Source organism: Pteropus vampyrus, unplaced genomic scaffold, assembly GCF_000151845.1.
Source record: "Pteropus vampyrus isolate Shadow unplaced genomic scaffold, Pvam_2.0 Scaffold56, whole genome shotgun sequence".
In the NCBI taxonomy this organism is placed as follows: domain Eukaryota; kingdom Metazoa; phylum Chordata; class Mammalia; order Chiroptera; family Pteropodidae; genus Pteropus; species Pteropus vampyrus.
This window is the reverse complement of record NW_011888837.1, coordinates 2318358-2338864: the sequence shown is the minus strand read 5'-3', so window position 1 is coordinate 2338864 and position 20507 is coordinate 2318358. Positions and strand designations below refer to the sequence as shown.

Genomic DNA, 20507 nt, shown 5'->3' with positions numbered 1-20507 from the left:
TAAAAGTTAATTGATAAAAATATTAATTATGTTCACTCAAAACAACTACAGTACAGTTAACAATTATGTTTTAAAATGTCTGTGAATAGAAAACTGAACAAAATTGAGAAAAAAGTAAATATTAAACTTTGAGTAGCAGCATTTTTGATGGATCCTCTAAAAATATAACAATTTCTTTTCTCATCCCTAGATTATCTGTTAAATGAAAGTGGTCATTTAATGAACGATGTGCCACAGCAGCACCAAACAGTTCCCAAACAGCTTAATTTGGGAACATTTTTTTTATTTCACCAAATAATGTAGCCTTAAGTGTTATAAATCCATCCTTGAGAGGATTTAATCTCCTACAATAACCAATGCTCAATACTTTTTGACTGCAATCTGCTTCAGACTATGGTATACAAAACTATTTAAAGAAATCATCTTTAAGTTTTCATAAATAAGCAGCCTAGGAAAAAAAAATCAGTTGAAGATGTTTTATTTCTAAGGTAAGGAAATCTCACATAAAAGTTTTCATCATTTTATTAATTCATAAAAAGTACTAAGTCATTTAGAATTAAAGAGAAAATTTCACACCAAACCATAAAGACGTATTTTGTCTTCTCTTCCCCCTGTAATATGAACAAAAATACATTAAGTACTAATTAAATGAATAGATGCAGAAGGTAACTGGTTCTATTATTTTATTTCAGAAATATATTAGAGAGGAAGGTATTCTGATGTCCTTTTTCTGAAGCCTTTGAAATACCCTAAAGAATTTCAAGTTAGTTGAGTCACTAATTTAACATTGTGGGCATAATTTTGTTTCAGCATCTTTAAAATAAATTTTTTTATTAAATTGCATTTATTTTTTAATGATATTTAATGATAGCTCTTAGTATATATTTCATTATGAATTGATAGGGGGAAAGTCAACATATAATTTAGCCTTGTCTAAATTTTTTGTTACCTGAAGTCATTTAAACTTCCAAAGCTGCACGAGTTTTTGAAATCAGTTTTGGACCCTGCAAATTAAGAAAAGATAAGAATCATTAGATAAAGAAATAAATGAATGTGCCAGTCATACAGTTAATTCTCTACTATCCAAGGGTGAATTCACAGATTTATAGATTAACGAAATCAAAAATCGAGATATACAATTCTGATGCCTACAAACTAGGACAATGAAAGCCAGAGAGAAAAATAATCTACTCATATCAATAGTAGATTTTTTTTTCTTGTACTAATCTCTAAAACACTGTCACATACTTATAAGTGTACACACTCAAACACACTTAGTTATATTGCCTATTGAAAAACTCAACACTTCTAAATGTTACCTATCTTTATATTAAAAATATAAACTTTTACATTATAAAACAGATAAAATTGGCAAAAAGGCTAAGTTATAGAATATATTTAAAAATATAGTGATGCTATAGTCAAATATATTAAGTAACACAAACTAAAGGCTTACAAAATGTAGCCAGTTTCAAATATAGCTAACATTGCTAAATATTTACATTAAGATAATTCCTAATTACTACTCTGTTGATATTTAAAGGCATGCTTCCAAATGAGTTCAAATATATTTTCTATAAATATTCCCCCAGTATCCTGTTTGGACAATTCATTTGTTATTAAATCTTTTTAATCCAATTAACTAAACTGATAAATTTTAGGTCAGAAATTAAATTATTATCAAGTAATTATATATTCACTTTATCATTTTCTCTACTAGAAAATAAATCAAAATTACTAATTTTATTAATGTGTTTTAAAATTATATTTCTTTCTAATATTTGTTGAGAAAACTAATTATTTTTAAATGTTATAAAATTCTTCAATCTCTTTCTAAATGACATTTAAATCTCTCTGGCATTTTTTTAAAGGTATAGGTTAGTGGGGTATTCTTTTCATTATTCATTGTAGAAAATTCTGTACCAAGCATTTTGAGTGTGAAAATGAGTTGTATATACCTCTTCTGCAAAGCAGACTTCCTGTTCATGACCCTGGCAGCACTTTTCTAGTAGGGCAGAGAAATCTGAAATGACAGCCTCAAGTTGTTCTTCTGTTATTTGTGGCTTTTGCTTCACAAGGTTAATGAGAAACCTATGATTCAAAACAAAACAAAATACAAGAGAAGTCTGTTATTCAATTACATTTTTCTAAAATCTTCTTAATAGAGAATTTTCAGAGCCCTAGAAACCCTCACTCTAAACCCTCATTCCATCAATACATCGTCAGACTTAGCTCATATATCTAGTCTAACACTCTCATTAGAAAGACTGAGGCTAGAAACATGGCCAAGTGTCTCACTGGTCTGTACTGGTGCAGATTATAGATGAAACATGATTTCATAGTTTCACCATTCCTATATGTATTGAAATACAGTCTTTTTCTTACTTACCCAGAATATCCTTTCCAGTTCTCTCTTCTAAATTATGTCTTATCCATACTCAAAGGTCCAGATTTCCAAACCCCTGCCATTCATAATTATCACATCCTTACCTGAGCACTGGCCACACTAATTGCCTGCACTATTCATTTAGCAATACTTTCATATTGGAATTAATGTTGAATAGGACAATAGAGAAGACTTGCCAGAGGAGGTAGCCATCCTACTGTACCTTGAATCATGCCCTGAATTGTGACAGAGACAAAAGGGAAGAACAGGTTTTCCAAAATGAAGGAAAACCATTTACAACGCAAGCAGTATTAAAATGCATGGGAATTTGGAGAACATGAATTGCATTGACTTACACCGCCATCACCATTTCGGAATGCCTCCCACAATGAACTGAAATGTGCCTTCTATTTCTTAACACTCATATTTCATAGTTCAATCAAATATTATGATTATTCTCTTCAAAGAGTAAATAATGTAAAACTAAAAAGGATGCAATAGTATTTTTCTAGTACTTTGGAATGGAAGTACTCAGATTACTGCAAAGATATTTCCTAATTCCTCCAAATAGATTTCCCATTTTCTCTCAATCTCTAAATGTATTACAATAGTTATAATGGAGACTATTTTTAATAACAGGAAATTGTCCTCTTTAGTGATTTTTTCCAGGCCCATGTCTCGGTGATACTGCTGACACTGAGACAAAACTATTTTAAAAGCCACTTTCAGTGATTTGGGGGTACTTCTCCTAATGATGGCAAGAATGTTGAATGTGTAAAATGGAAATCTCAACTGCTATTTGATGTTGTCAGTCTTCTCCATGCTGGCAAATAACAATTTCGTACCGTTGCTTCATAGTTTGCAGTGCTACACCCTGAGCTTGGCACAGATCTTTATGGAAGATGAACTTGTCATCAGAGAATGGTGGAGGGACATATGTTTCATCTACCACCAAGCTGCTGAAGCATGGCCTCCTACTGGCATATGAAGAAGTGCAGCACTGGCCAACACTAGGATTTACAGGAGTCTCTTCATTCCTGATGCATAATTGTCCAATAATAAGGTCAGCCTAGTTAGGAGAATGAGAAAAAAGAAAGAAAAGAGGTTGAGCATTAGCCATAAGATTGATTCAGGTTTCCAGAAAATTGCTTTCTTCATTCTTAATGTCTAATAATTTTTAATTAACATTACAGGAAAATTCGCTGTCTGTGCAGAACCGTGTGCTGCCACATTGTGGGTTCTTGTTTATCCATTTGTTTGGAATAAATCTCAACAACATTTAGCGACAGATGTTCCCAGGTGATGTTGAAGAAAGTCCCTTCAGCTATTTGTGTCAGCTATTTGAAACATGCTTCCAAAGAAGAAAAAATTTCTGCCCTGACCTAGGAAATCAATACACGGCTTACATTTTCCATGTTTATCTAGCTGAGTTTTCCATTTTACTTCTGAGATCCAGAAAATCACTTTCTGAAGGTAAGAATAGCACAAACCTGGTCCTTTCATGTATGTATAGAGAGAGTCCTAACTGAATAGAGTGTGTGTGTATGTGTATGTGTATATGTATATGTGTATGTTTAAGGCTTTCCTAATGTAGAATCCTCTTACCTTCCACTACTCAGAAATATTTCTTAAGTACCTACTAATAACTTGTAATAAAGGCCAACATATTTTGTGTGCATACTATATATCAGGCTAGTGCTGAGTGAGTTAGGTGGATTACCTTGTGACAGCCATTCTATGAGGGTGGTACAATCTTTATTCTCAAAGGTCTGATGATAAAGCTCAAGCTCAGTGAGATAACTAACTTCCCCAGTGTGACATGACTAAGTGGTGAAAGCAGAATGGGATTGTAGACAGGAATACTCCAGAACCTACACTTCTGAGCTATTACATCCTGCATCCTCCCAACATGTAGAATTCAGTAAATGACAATGATGATGCTTAATCACAGGAAATTCTCCTTCTATTTACTTTTAGTCTTTGGTAAAAAGTTCCAAGCTATGAAGACTAAATAGCAAATAACTCTTCATCATCAAAAAGAGGATAAGGAAAAAAAATTATATAGAGTTTTGTTCACATAGTGACTTTAAGAGAAAAAATTAATGAAGAAAATCAACTTGTAATCATATGTATGATGTTAGTGACATTAATTATTTAACTATTGGGAACATGAAACTTACCCTGTTCTGAACCTTATACCCTGTACAAATTGTTCCTAATATCATAAGATTATACTACAAAAAGTAATAAAATGGGTATGGCTAAAAATAAAATGACTAATTTTTATCTATCAGAGATGAAGTTTTTCTTTTTTTCTTTTTAAAGTTAAAGTTAATATTTAGTGAATGAAAAAAAAGAAATCATGAAACGAATGAAGTGTTTGGTCATTCTACCTTTCCTGTACATAAAGCTTCCTCAGACATTGTTGAATACACTGGTTGCACTTCCACCAGCCAATCTAGAAGGACAGAAAGCCTGGACACATGCTAACCATTCAGAGCTGAGTTCTTGTACTCCTTCCAACTGTAATTAATTAAACAAGTCTATTAAAGTCACCTCTACCTTGGTTTTTGCCATTTTCCCTAAATGAGAATTATGAAGCTATTTTAATCAAACAAAACAGAAACAAGATGGGACTAAACAAAACACTCACCGCTCCCTCACCACAGGCCAATTGTTTGTCCTCACTGAGCTGGCAACAAGTGGCTGCTGCGATTGCCATTTTCCTGGTGGCAGCCATCAGTTCAGGTGGGGTCAGCTGAGGAGCTTTCTTTGTGTAAGCAACAAGAAACCTGAAAAAGGCATTATTTACCAAATCCTGCTGAGCCATTTATGAGCTTTTGGACTCCTCACTTCTTCTCAAAGACCCTCTGTTGTTATCAGAAGACATGAACTCGGCTCATTTTTTTATCCACATGGTATCTGTACCAAACTTTTGAGATGTATTTACTCTAACAACCACTCCTATACTCCTGTTATACCAACAAAACACAATGGGAAAACAAACTCTGGCCAGGTGGACTCCTATTCCCAACCTCAGAAGCTTCATTGATTTTGACTTTGATCTCTTGGTGTTTTAACTATAATAGACTATGACAGAATGGCTTTATTGCAAAAATCTGCATGACTTAGTGAAACCCAAAGCTAGTGCCATAGATCAGATTTCATGGGCCATTGTCATTTCCTAAATGAGGGGAATGGGAAAAGTTGTCTTCTCTCAGGTGAAATTGGGTGATCGACTTCCAATCTGAAATACAGGCTGAAATTAGAATAGCCACGGTGACTAATTTACATGCAGATTCCCCTCATCAATTCATAATTTTAAGTTGCTAAAAAAACATACGCATTTTGTAAGTAATATTCTCCTAGTTTCTGGAAGAGGCCACAGCTTCGCTTTGCCAGTGCTTGGCTCTCCTGGATATATTTCTCTAATTCTTCTTCCTGAAAATACAAGCATTATTAGGTATATTTTTTCTCTTCCTGGTCTTATAACTTTGTACGTAAAATTGCTCAATAATATTTTATTCTATTATGATACTAGTCTTAAAGAAAGCAATTTTGGAGGGTTTTTTTTTTTAATATTAAAGATGGCAAAGTATGAATTGTGAGAATTAAAGCAAATGGACTTTGAGAATATTAAGTTTAAAACTTTGTGAATCACAAAGTTATTTGATGACAGAATTTAATCTTTGGATAAAGGATTACATTTCTTTCTACAAAAATTCTTGCCTTTCTGGAGCTGTTCAAAAATTATTATTATTTTTATTCTGTGTGTCAAAGAAATTTTGGGTAATATTTTTATTTATAAAATAAGCCACTAGTGGTTGACTGCTAGTTAATAACTATTTAATATCTAGGTGACTAGTTAATAGATAAAACCAGCTAACCACTAGATAACTAGATATTTTCAAACTAAAAGCATTTTTAATGGATAATATCAGTCCAGTCTTTCAGATTCTCCCTAAAAAGCTAAAACAATTTACCCCTTTATCCTGGCATTCAAGAGGGTTTTCAGACTGGGAACACTTCTCCAATAACTCCTGGTATCCTTTAGCAACTCTGAGAATTACCGGGACAGCAAGCTTAGGATGTCTTCTCGAATATTCGTAAGTAAATCTGAAATACGTGTGAAAAAAATCATGTTATTAGAATTAAGAGAAAAACTATCATTTTGTTATATGGCATGCAGAAGTTAAAATTCATATAAACAACTCAGAATATCAAATATGATTTAAACTATATGCATCGCAAAACTATTAGTACGAATTATAATCCCTCAAATTGTTTTCAAATGATGCTTTCTTTTCTTTTGCACCCTTCACTTTGGATTTTTAATTGTGCACTTCACATTTATTTATTCAACACATATTTTTCCAGTGCCTACTCTACGCAAGCATTTCTTTAAGCAGCTAAACTGCCTGACCTCTCAAAAGCATATGTTATAAGGAGACAAAACGGAATAAGCAAGAAATAGGTCATCTAAGTTCCGGTAGTGATAAATCTATGAAGAGAAATGAAGATAGAAGAGAGGGAAAAGGGTGGCAACTAAGTCAGAGTGTGTAGCCAAGGAAATTTTCTTTGGGTAGCTCTTTTGGACCAGAAACCTGGGCGAAGGAAGCCACATGAGTGTCTTAGGAAAGATCATTCTCAGCTGAGAAAATATCTACTGCAAAGAACCTTTTCAATGGAAGAACTGCTTCTATTGGATAACTTTTTTTTTTAATTAGCTGTGGATGTGTATGGATATTTAAATTTAAAGATAATTCTTGAATTTACTTATTGTAATCCAGATTATAGAAATATGTTATGTTAGTTCTGCCACCAATAATTTGTCAGTATGAGTTTCTTAAATCTGGATTCTGTTCTCATTTGCATAATTTTATTTAGCTATGCAAACAATGTGTGAATGTCTAACTTTAATGTAGCAATAGAGTAATATCCTCAGGGAATATTAAAGAAAAAAATGGGCCATTATTTTTATTACTACATTAGAAGCAGACTCTTACATTTAGAAAGACCCTTGGAGATCATTAAGTATAAGAGCTGCAGAAATCCCTCCTCTAATAGTGTCCATAGATACACACTATACAATAAAGGAAAATGTATAAACTGCTTGCTTCCCTTAAAGGCAAACAGAATGAGAACATGTCCTATCAATTACATCATAACAAACTACCACACTGTAAGTGTCTCTAAACACCATTTTATTTTCTTACGAAAGCAAACGTGTTCAATAAATAGCAAACAAACTATTCCGATAAAAGCTCTTCTACCTAGCATTATCTATTGAGTTATATTTTGGAGAAAGGTTTTTAAAACATGCACAGTGAAAAAGCACACACTTAATCATCAGCCCTTTTTATTACAAAAATATTAATATCTCATGTAGAAGTTCAATTGTGGTCTTCATATGAGTAACCCATACAGTAATGGCCATGCTTCTGATTCCAGAGAAATTCATACAAAATAAAATACAACCTAAAAAGCCAGCCAACTAATTATAGTAATGGCGAAAGTCTCATCACTATAAGATAGGCTCAAAAACCATAGCCTTCCTTCTCCATTTCAACAACACAAAGCTATCAACCACATAATAATCTTTACTTGTGTGAACATACATTTACAAAGTGTGTTACCTTGCCATGAAGAGATCTTTATCTCTTGAAGAAAATTGGTTGAAATCTCTCTCTCCTAAAAACCTATTTATAGTCGGAGATAACCCTTCAGGTTTGTCATCATTTTCTGCATGTATTATGCATTGACCGAGTTCAAGAATGGGCAATTTGCAGCATTCTGCTATTTTGCTTGACAGAGTAGCTTGTTGAGAGCATATGTAGGACATAATTTTTCCCTGTAATAAGAAAAATAAAGTATAAGATTTTAAGATTTGTTCTTTAATTTAGGACCTCGGGGTCATTTTAAGGCAGGAAGCTTGGAAAGAGGGAAGGAAGGAAGGAAGGAAGGAAGGAAGGAAGGAAGGAAGGAAGGAAGGAAGGAAGGCAGGCAGGAAGGAGAGATGGAGGGAAGGAGGGAAGGAAGGAGGGAGAGAAGAAGGGAGAGAAATAGGGAAGTAGGGGTAGGAAGGAAGGGAAGGAGAAAAAGAAAAGAAAAGAAGGAAGGAAAAAGAAAGAAGACATTTTACCTCATCTCCCATTTTTGCACTTTGTCCCTACTTTGCATTTCCTCACTCCTTTTCATTTACCCGTTTGCTCAATTCTTTTCATAGTTGTCACCTAAAACCTACTCTTTTATTTTAATAAGAAATTTTTTAAAACAAGAGAGAAATGTACTCTTCAAATCAAATGACATGCACACTGATGTATATCTTTCTATTAGTGTTGAGATTTGCTAATACATAACATTTGCTGTTGTCATAACACATAGAGCAAATTTTCTGTTCCATCTTAACAGAACAGTCTGCAGTGACTCACTGTGACCTCCAGAGGGCAGTCTATAAATAATGAAATGGCAGCACACCTAAGTGGCTAGAAAGAAGCAGAAGTTATATATTCCTGTCACAGGACTGAACATTCTGTGCATTCTCAGTAGGGACAGTTAGAACTCATTATTCAGCCGTTAAAATTCAACTCACATACCATACTAAAATTAATTTTTCCACTTTAAAAGAAAAGGTGATACTGAGGTCCAAAAATTGAAAAACTAATATTTTTAATGACCATACAAATTAATAAATGTATCAATTAAAACTGAGAAAACAGACTTCAAAGAATAGCAAAATAGATCTTATTACTGTCCTAATATGCAGATAAATATTTCTAAAAAGAAAAATAAATGAAATAGGTAAATTTGTCTTTGAGTTGGCCGCCTTTCAGTTCATCTTCCCTAACTCCTTACGCCAGGACCTCTGTCTGTACTCAAGCCTGTCACTCTCAGGCCTTTCCTGCAGTCTCAGCTTTTTTCTGACTTCGAAGACTATCTCAGCCAAAGTGCCACAGGACTGGGCTGAAATGAGCATTTAATTCTCACTTTCGACCTTCTGGAAACCATATTTAAGCCTCCTTGGAAAAGAAGGTATATCACAGGGGACCAGAGAGGGAGTAATTTGGGAATAGACAGGCCTCTTGTCCTTCTCAGTGGCTAGTGCATAGAAAGTATTCAATATATATTTGTCAAATCAAAGAAAAAGTGGATAAAAAATAAATACATTAAAAGTAAAGAGTCTGTTCCCCAAGATCTGATGTGGAGGCCTTCTGAGAACTTACTATCTTCTTCGGAATTAAGAATGAGCAGAGAATCCCTTATGTAAAAGGCAGGATCAATAAAACAAAACAAAACAAGTTTGTTTCTCTATCAAGAAGTCTGCAACTTCACTGAGTCAGCTACTTGCCATAACCTGTGATGAACTCAAGTCAGATAGCCTTCTCCCATTTATAATGAAAGCAAAAGAAAGAAAAGGGAGTGAAAATATCTCTTTTTTAGGAAGCAAGACTTGTCACCCCATCCTGCAGACACTCCAGCACGTTTCCTCTGCAACATTCCTCATGTGTGTGAGCCACGTCCAGGGCCAGTTTCTGAATTTCAGTAAAATTAGCTTTGGAAAATTTTTGACTCAGTTTTGTAATGGTTCTAGAAGGGAAAGAAGAATTAGAAATCAATCTTGGTTATCTATCAAAATTAAATAACATTTATAGAATATTCATATAGTTGAAACTCCAAAATAAAAAAAAAAAAAGAAGTGAAATGTTCTTATTGCTTAAAAAGAAAAGGAAAAGTGTAATAAATCTTGTTGATTCCAGCCCTGTTTTTCAAGACAGTGGCTCTATTAACTGAGACTGGCCCTACCAATGATTTGGAAGTAATTTATCTTTCCCTAAAACCTTTCCTGTAAATGAAAATAAAATTTATCTTTTTGCTATTCGACCCTGACATTAAATGTTTGGAATCATTGTAGTGAGTTGCATGGAAAAAATAGAAAAGGATAAACATTAAGCAATGGTAAATTCCATGAGGATAATAATCATTTTTTGCCTGAAAGGGAAAAAAATACTTCTGAGAATATAGGGAGAGGTGCATATGTGCAAATCAATAAAATGGGACAAGAAAGTGGAGCAGACTAAACATTCAGATGTGTCATCATGCCAGATATGTAGTGTGACCCAAAAGGAAGTAAGAAATAAAAAATTCTTATTCCTTCTGCATATTCCATTATGTTTAAGAGCTGTCTAAGTAACACTGCTGCTGCCAGGGAAGTTGGTAGTGTTGCCGCCACTGATGAAGATGGATTGTCTTCATAAATTTACAACATTTAAGTTTAATCACTTATGGATATCAAATAATAAGTCATTATAATAATATCTAATTTATATTTTATTACTAAGATAAATTTAAATAAACCAGTTCATGAGTCAATCTTTAAGTTTCTAATAGAGAGGGTTAAGCATAAGGTTGATCTCTTCCTAGAAGAAATTCCAGTTAATCCTGGAATTAACTCCATGACTAAAAACTTTAATCTAGGTCTCCACTGTGTACAATATTTTTAAATGTGTCATTTAACAAACAAATAAAGAAAGAAAGAAACTTCAAATGCATATACTTAATACTCTGATTAGCAGCTCAGATGTTTTCCTATACTAGAAATAATTCATCATAAAATTTGAAGAGTACTTTAAACCAGATATGTAATTTAAATTTTTCTTGTAGTCCCGTTAAAAAATAAAATGGAACCGGTTATATTCACTTTAATAATATATTTTAACACTACATGTCAAAAATAATATCATTTTAATATGTAATCAACATAAAAATCTATTAATGAGATATTGTACATTGCCTTCTTCATACTAAGTCTTTGAAACTGGTGTATATTTTACACTCAGAGCACAGTTCCTCATTTGCACTAGTGTAGGAGCTACATGTGGCTGATAGCTCTCATATTTGATAGCACAATTCTAAACCACTGGTAATTCTGATTTCCACATCTGACCTCAATGTCTCAATTGTAATGACACAGACAGTTAGAGATTACTGATATAGTAGACAAACAGGAATAATGAAAATAAATTATGATAAAGAACTAGAAAAACTGGCTTCTGATGTCCAGTACTGTGGTCTTTAGCAAATTATGTTAATATCTCTGGCCCTCGGGGTTACTCATGTGTCAAAATGAAGACGTTGAATTAGATGATTTAACTGGGTTTATATTATATTTTTTTCGCCATAACAACAAAGATGAGAAAGAGGTAGATGAGAGAGAGAGAGAGAGAGAGAGAGAGAGAGAGAGAGAGAGAAAGCGAGAGCGAGAGCGAGAGAGAGAAATAATTGGTAGACAAAGACAATTAAGAAAAAAAGGAGAAGGAAAAATGTAAGTGCTAACATGGGCATTGAAAAATTCCAAATTTCCCTTTTAGATTTTTAGCAGCTGAGACAAGAAAACAAACTTCAGTGAGTCACATTGCTTTCATCAGCTAGGAGAAAGAACACATGCTAGTTCTTCAAGCACAATTTTTTTTCTCCTGACATTAGATTCTAATATTATTGACTCAAGTGAACATTTTCATAGTAAGCAACGATTGATATAATGGACTTCATAGGAGACTAGGAAGCAGAATTAATATAAAAAAGTTTCTTCTTAAGCCGAAAATATTAAATGATGCACATATAATAATTGATGCACATTTAATAATTTGAAGGAAGTTTAGGAAAATGTTGTCTATGTGGTATAAATTGATTATAAGCCAGGACTTAAAAATATCTAGAAAAATAGTGTAATCTCAGAAGTTCTCTAAGTATTATCTCATCTGGGTTAACAAGTGTGAAACAGCAGACTGATCTGTTAGCTTCCTTCCAAGCCTAAGATTTCATGATTCTTAATCACACTAGCTCTGATCAAAGAAAACATCATTCTCTATAATAGTGACAAAGAGAAAATGGACACAAACTGCAAAATGGTAGTTCTGCAGATCTCCTCTTCTTCCCTAGAGAGAACTTACATGGCTTGGAAGGTTCGGGGTCCAAAATTTCTCATTACTGAACATATATGTTGATTTAGCAAGCTGCTTTCTTTCAATTCTTTTGTGATTGATGCTGCCTAGATATAGAAAAAACAAAGCATTAAGAAAGCATGTATTTTCTTTTACAAGTTCTAATAATTATAAAAACAACAGATAGCTAAAATATAAAACCTATAAAAAATTTTTACTAAAAATTGTAAATGTAACACATTTTTACAGAACTGTATTATTTATTCATTCTTTTGGGTTGGTTTATATGCATCTATGCCAGACAGATTTTTGAAAAAATACCTTGAAACAAAGCTTTGTAATTTTTATGTTTGAAATAATGAATAAACAACTACTTTTAAACAACTTTAAGACAGACTTGTAATTTAAGGCTTATAATTTAAGGCTTATAATTTATTAAATGTTTAGTCACAAAACATAAGATTGTATCATAGCCTGATATTCTGAGAATAGTCAAATTCTTAGGGAATTTTTATTGTAGGACTTCTGTGACAAGTAAACTGTGGATATTTTCTAACTCTCTGAACTTAAGTTTTCTTGTTTGTTAAATGACAATAATATAGTTGACTCTTGAACAACATGAGTTTGAACTCTGCACGTCCATTTATACGTGGATTTTAAAAATAAGTACCTGTATTGTTTATGGTCCGTGGATGTGAAGGACTGACTATATGTGTTGATCTAGGCCATTTTACATAAGGGACTTGAACATACATGGATTTTGGTATTTGGGGGGGGGGGTCCTGAAACCGATCCCCCATGGATACCAAGGATAGTTAAGTTTTGGGAGAGTCAAAAGTTATGTGCAGATTTTCAACTATGGGGATCAGAATCCCTAATCCCCATGTTGTTCAAGGGTCAATTGTACTTACACTTTAAGTTTGTTCTAAGGATTAATAGAAATAGTGAATATAAAGCATTTATCATAGTTTTCTTTTCACTGTTTTCTCTCTCCTTCTGCTCCTTCTACTCCATCTTCTTTCACTTCCTTCTTTTACTTTACTCCTCTCTCATTTATGTCATTATATATATTTCATTACCTTTACTTTTGTCTTTCTTTAGTCCCACAAAACTCACTTCCTTAATAACAAAATAATGTTGGCTGAATGAATGAATAAATTAATGATTAAAAAGAAAGCAAATCTAGTTTTTTTCAGCCCAAAGAATACCAAACTGCTGAAATGTGCTCTATTCTGGAAATAATATTCCACGCACAAAGCATATTTCCATTTTTAACTGTGCTTGGTTTTCATGAGTCATAGCCAGATGAAACTATTGGTTCAGATATTCACACAAATATAACACCTTTGTTTGGAAGCATTCAACTGCATTTTCAGCTTTGCAACAAGGTGGAATTATTTTGTCATAGTGAGAAGCCAAAGAAAGAAGTGTAGGTGCATACAGGAACGGATGCCTTCTTGCTATCTCATAGATGCATCTGTAAAATGAAATAGAACTGTAAGATTTACAATCACATAAAATAAGACTACTGCTTGGAACTGGACTCTGGACTATGTTTAAAATTTCATATTTTTTCCGTGTGCTGACAAAAATTTTCCTCACTACAAAGCATGGGGGCGGAAAATCTGACAACTGATACTACATTCTAATTCAAGAACAAAATGGTCAGAAAAGCTGACTATAATTCTTATTAAAGTGTCCTTTTCGATAAGCCTACTCAGATATGTTTCAGAGGTCAGCAAGGTCAGACCGCCACCAAGTAAAACAGAAAGGTAGATTTTTTTTTTTTGTCCCTCATCAGTGTGGAATAAAATTATCCAACTTGGAGACTGCCAAAGCAGAAATATTCTAAGGGCAGTCTCCCTAGTTCTCTGGTTTAGGCAGCAACATAGGAGGCAGAATTGATTAAGCGTTAGATACATGCTTCCCCAACAGAGAATCTGAGTTCAAACCCCAGCTTGGGGCTGTACTAGCAGTGTGCCCTCAGCCAATTGTTCTAACTCTCTAATTTTAATCTCCTCATCTGCAAAATGGGAAGAGAAAGACAGGGGAAGAAGAAGACAAGGAGATGTCAAAAGTTGTTTGTGAGCATTAATCTTATCATATGTGCCAAGCCCACATCTTCCTATAACATCCTAAGTGCACAATTAGTGTTAGCCATGTTTGTATTTCTTAAACATTCCTGGATTGTTGAAATTGTTTAATTTCCAATATATTTGTTCAACACATACACCAAGTATTTGGCTCCAGAAGGAGCCAAATTTGTGTGGTACTGATATATTCTTGTGCAAGCTAAAATTGAAAGATTAGAAGGGAAAAATCAAGGTGTAGCTCGAGACTAAAGAAACAACTGGTGGGTCTGATGCGAGGTTTCTACTGCATCTATCTAGCATGCTATGAAACAGTAAAACACACTGAAAGTTGCTCACCTAATTTCCTAGTGCAGGACCTCAGCAGATCAAAGACCAAACATTACTTCTACTTCTCCATGTTTTAGAGTACATCTGTAAATTGCAGAAATACTAGATTCTGCTTGGTACTGCTCCCTTTCTGGGGTGTTAATCTACTTTTAAATTGGATCCTTACCGGTTCATGAATATCTCCCTGCTTTCTTCATATGCTTTACAACTTGTGACAGGTTCTGGAACTTGGAAAGGTGGGATGGATGCTGGAGCAGCATTTTTGTGTGTGAGTAAACAATTATGTCTTTCCTCTTCACGTTGGCTGCAGCAGTCTAAAAGTCCATACTTTTGAGGAATTTCCTTCTCATGGCAAATTTCTTCCAGAAAGGCAGAGAGCTATAGGAAAATTTTATTTTTAATGAAAAACAACTAACATTAGTTAAAAATTCTGCAATACACATGAAAAGTTTTCTAATATCTAAAATAGGGACTATAAATTAAGAAAATAATTCTCCATACAATTGAATATATTTAGTTTTAGCTTGATGAGATAGCTTTTTTTTTATGCTTTTTGAGAAATGGAATTTTAGTTTCCAATCTTGAGTAACACACAGGACTATTAAACAAATTTTTTTTATTTTAAAGGAAAAAAGGCCATGCAATATTTTGTTTCCCCCCAATTTTTTTGAAATATTTTGTTTTTTCCTTTTACATTATCACTAATTTGGCCTCATGATATAGGTTCTTCTTTTTTAATATAAGCCACTTTTCAGACATAGATTCTCATTCCACATGGAATTCTCATAAGACATTAATCTAAAATTGTATATTATTTTTAGATAAAAATAGAAATAATTTGAAACGGAATAAAAATAGCATCAAACACTTTTCATGGGTCATAATTATAGATTTAGCTAAAATGTTTTAAAATGTACATTTTAAATATTTAAAATCCTTTTTTGTTGCCTGAATTTTACCAAAATCAGGTGACAATACCAATATTATGGAGAACGACCATGAGGAATACATGTGTTTTCATTATTTCAGGAAACTTTATTTAGCTTTTATAACTGCTGATATTTAGAGAATCCTGGATATCTTAAGACTTCCAGTTCCCAATCTACATAAAAATCATGACTTTAAGTCATGAAGATAAATCACCAATCTGTAACATTACCTTGAATCTCTCCGTGGAGGTTAAGTTGCAATATGGATTTTATATTGTTTAATTTATACTCATTTTTAGAAAATTATCAGGACAAGCCATAAATAGAGATGCAAAACAGAGATTTTTATTAAATTGTCAAATTCAGAGTTGGAAATTATATCTTTAAAAGGGCATCTCCTCTGCAATATTTCAAACACATGGTTTTCTGGCCACTTTATCAACCCACCACAACAAAGGCTTCGCTGGGCATTTTGTTCCATACTTGGGTAGCCTTAATCATTATAAAGTTCTTTTCTATATTGAGGTAAAATAAACAATAGTAATTATTATTTATTAGATTTTCTACATTAGGATATCCTTATACAAAAAAGTATTCATTATTTATCTGAAATTCAAATTTAAGTGGGCTTCATGTTTTGTTATTGCTGTTTGTTTGCTCAATCTGTCAACCACACATATATGCTATGCACCTCATATTCACTATATTGTAGGCTACCAAGGTTTTTAGTTCTGGAACTTGATGGCCTAGTTTAAATCCTGGTTCTGGGCTCCCCTAAGCAAGTTACTTAAACTTTCTGGGCCTTAGCTTTCTCAACTGGAAGATTAGCATCTATACCCTGGGATTATTGTAAATTTTTAATAAATTTATATTTGTAAACAAAGATGATATTCTTCTAATAAGCCCCAGACAGAGTCTCTTGGCTCACTGGACGTCCATTCTGATTCATCAGTGCTGTGTTCTATGTCTAAAACATTTTGATTATCAATGTGTATATATCACTTCCTAGAATAATACCTGTCACTGTGTGTTTAATAAAAATCAACTCCTACTATTATATCAATCCCCATGACAATCCTGAAATGCCAGCTATTATTATTCCTTATTTCATAGATAGGAAACTAAAACTAAAAGAAGTTAAGAAATATGCCCGTGGTTACGCAAATACTCTTATTTCAGAACCTTAGCTCTTAGTCACTATACTTATATTCTCTTTACAGTAGGCACTCGTTGTTTTCTCTTTTACCATCTTCACTTCAGCAATTCAGAATTAATCTAATGCCTCTTTCATATAACAGTTCTTCAAATATTTACTAGTATTTCTCATGCCATCCTTATATCTTCTCTTCTGCATATTAAATTTTGGTCAAATATCACAGTGTTTTTTTAAAATAATTCACTCACTTGGTTTTCCAGACATCCTGAAGGTTGCTCACTGCCATTCGGTTTCTCAATTACAGTCAATACATCTTTCACCATTTTGTTTACTTCCTTATAAGTAGCTTCTTGAACAAACTGGGCAAAAAATATGGTAGCTCTAAAAAAAAGTACGTATGAATGCTTAAGGAACAGACATAACAAGCTTCTTCTTCTGTTTTTGTTTTCTGTTATGTTTTGACCTGTTTAGGGGGGTGACCATTGCTAAAACTTTATGTGAAATTAGGTTCTACTCATCCAGGAAAAATGTCAGTCTTTTTCTTGACCCTATGCCCACAAATATAAATATATCTGTTAAGAATCAAAATAAATGTATTTCCCTTAAGAATAGTTCTTATTTTTTTTGTAATGCAACTCTAATTGAGTTTATCTATATTCTTTATAGTTCCTCTTAAATTTAAGCAAAGAATTGGTCATCAGACCTCCACCTGTGTTTACTCCCAGCCTAATCAAGTTATGTTCCAAGACTATAGAACTCATGGTTTCACCCAAAGCACTGCTTTAGCGGGATTCTGTGTTCAAACAGTAGTAGTAACACATTACTTTAAATTCCCTTATTAGAAACTTCAGAAGTGTGGAACAGAAAGATAGCATTCAAGAGAAAAAACATAACCTCTACACAAAAAATAAAATAGAATATTTTACCGCCTCTTTTTTTACTACAAAGATTTGAATAGTATTCAGAATAGAGAATATTGCATATCATCTTATTGGTATTGATGAGAAAAATACCTGAATTCATATATTGTTGCCACTGATCAGATACTAATCTTCAGTTTCTAAAATCTGATTTCTCTCATGGAATTGCAAGGAATCTAGAGGTTCACATCGAAGGCACAAACCAACAGCTCGACCTCTTCATTGTCAACTCAATATTCAACATAAATGACTTTTTTGACATTGTCCAATTTGCTTTTATACTTTTAAAAATTCATAGGGTTATCCAATTTCATTTAATTACTCAACTTAAATTATCATTCCTTTGCATATTTAAAGTGAATTAATACAAGCAAAACTTACAGGTCAACTAAATTCACTTCTGCAGAACATTGGGAAGAATTCAATATGGAAGCTAGAAAGAAAAATAAACTTTATGAGAAATGATGTTTTCGATTGCAATCAGGAAATTAATCATTATCACATGTAAATGTTTGTGATTATAGTTAGAACTATATAATTTTCAAAATGAGAAGACATTAGGGATCATCTATCCAAACATCTTAATTTTGTACCTGAGAAAACTAAGAATTAAATTAAAAATAATTTATAGTAGACTTGGAACTAAAATCCAAATTTTTCTATCTTCCAGTTGTTTGGTTCTCCCCTGTACTGTGACATTCTAATAGGCTTGGAAATCAAATGATTAAAAATATTAATTTTAGTCATCCTTTAAACATGTTCACACCACAGTTTGCTGCCCGTTTGTATCCCAGTCACAGTTTCTCTTCAGTCAAATAATGACCCTTTTTTTCTGAAGTAAAGAATAAAGGTGTTGCCTACATTACTCATTTTACCAGTCTGAAGGGTTTTTTTATGTGAAAGAGCCAGGATTGTGGCCTAGTGTGTGTGTGTGTGTGTGTGTGTGTGTACACATATATATCAAAATAAATATGTATACCAATTAAATAATTTACCAAGAAAATTAATTCAATATGGAGCATACAAACCACTCATAGATAATGTTAAACAATGCCATACTTTGTAAATTTCTCATAAATTTACAGGGTTATCATTCATTTAAAGATATTCATTAATTAAATATTTTTCCTCTGTGTGGAACAGTGTGATAAATAAATCAAGACAAATGAACAAATTCAAATTTAAGAATTTTGATATAAACAAAAGACAAAAAAAAAAAATGCCACAAAATATCTTACCCATTCCATACATATTGCTATGCATTGTTCTGGATTCGGTAATATTTAGTAAAATTAAAAAAATTGATAAGGCCCACTTCATGGTCGTTGGTTATTTCGTTGTTGTTGGCAATGATGAGGACAGAATATTGAAAATCATGCTGAAATTCTTTTATACCCTTCTCAAGCAATACCTGTTAACTAGTAATCTTTTATTGGTATATCTGTTACTTTATTTCCTTGGGTTGCAAATGGACAACTTGCCAATAATTAACAGCACAAGGATTATTTGTATTTAATGTTCAAGGACACAGGCTTCTTTGGGGCAGAAAAAGAAAAAACTTGTAAATTCATTTCATGTTGCATGTATAACAAATATTCCTCTCAAACCACAGAGTATTCAGAGATAATTTTTCCCTAAAGTGTACAATAATCAAGTTCTTTCAAATTAAAAAGTTAATGAGGCTATAAAGAAAAAAAAAACAGATTTTATATGAAATTCAACTAAATGAATTAACTCATTAAAAAATATTATTTGACTACCTATCATATGCCATGTGCTGGATACATTATTTGACCAACTCGGATTTTAACTGAAGAATCTATTGCTTGATTATTATGTCGTTGTTTAGCTTAAAAATCTTTTTCACCCAAGTTGTCAATAAGGTCCATTTTTAAGTATTCAGTATACTGTGTATGGCTTAACATGGAAAACTTAGAGCACAAACCCTGATGAACCAAGTCCTATAATTTTGTTTGTTACAAAATAATTTTGCAGGTGTGTCAAACTGTGAAATAGGTCAGATTCACTGTTCATTTAGCAACTCATAATATCTAGTATTATGTTAATAATAAATATAGGGTACTTACAAATGCCACCTGATTCTAGGAGTGATTCACCTCATATCTCCTCTATCTATAAAGGTACTCAGTCTTGGCTGCACATTAAAATTGTTAGAGGAACTTTTAAAATTCCCAATTGCTAGACTGCACTCAGCCAAATTAAATCTGTTTCTTTGAAATTGGGACCTACACATCACTATTTTCTAAAGCTTCGCAAGTGATTTACTATTCTAATTAATATTAATATTAATGCTAATGATATTGATAATTAATATCTGTTAATGTTAAAAATAAAATAAGCTACAATAGGAAATAAATAAATATGATACATTCATAAGATGGAATAATATGCAGTCAGGAAAATAATTTTGTGGAAGAATATTTAATGACGGAAATATGCTCAAGGTTAGGCAATTCGATCTCATCGTTTCATCAAAAGCTTAGAGGGGACATATGTAAAAAGCCTGGCAAATAGTAGAAATTTATGAAATGGTGATTATTTCAATATTATAGATGTACATATAAATAGACATGTAACTATAAGTAATATGCGCACATCAAGCTAGAGGTTGTTGTGTCAGCCACCAGTCTCATTCATTGAGATGCCAATGAGACTAAACCAGGAGTAACCACCTTACTGTCAGTCCAGGTCTGATTTGTATTTTTGCTCTAATATTGTGCTGGTTTTGTGTCTT

The 20507-nt window shown here is 32.8% G+C and overlaps 1 protein-coding gene across 1 annotated transcript; it reads right to left on the bottom strand.

Annotated features, from left to right (window-relative positions):
• Positions 1-948: 948 nt before the first annotated feature.
• On the bottom strand, positions 949-19104 carry AFP (alpha fetoprotein). Its single transcript, XM_011360524.1, has 14 exons — positions 18991-19104; positions 18134-18185; positions 17081-17213; positions 14914-15125; positions 13672-13804; positions 12337-12434; positions 9844-9973; positions 8023-8237; positions 6370-6502; positions 5730-5827; positions 5040-5178; positions 3232-3455; positions 1959-2091; positions 949-1004 (listed from the first exon to the last, which is right to left on the bottom strand). Exons 1-14 carry the CDS (start codon positions 19070-19072, stop codon positions 960-962), a joined length of 1827 nt encoding a protein of 608 aa, XP_011358826.1. The 5' UTR covers positions 19073-19104; the 3' UTR covers positions 949-959.
• Positions 19105-20507: the final 1403 nt, after the last annotated feature.

Bases quoted from the DNA above. Each gene is read 5' to 3' on its own strand.
- AFP (XM_011360524.1), bottom strand. From the start codon at position 19,072: ATGAAGTGGGCCTTATCAATTTTTTTAATTTTACTAAATATTACCGAA. The intron at 13,805-14,913 runs GTAAGGATCCAA...TTCATTTTACAG, and splicing joins AGGGAGATATTCATGAACCG to ATGCATCTATGAGATAGCAA. The intron at 3,456-5,039 runs GTGAGTGTTTTG...TCTCCTAACTAG, and splicing joins TGGCCTGTGGTGAGGGAGCG to GCTGACCTTATTATTGGACA.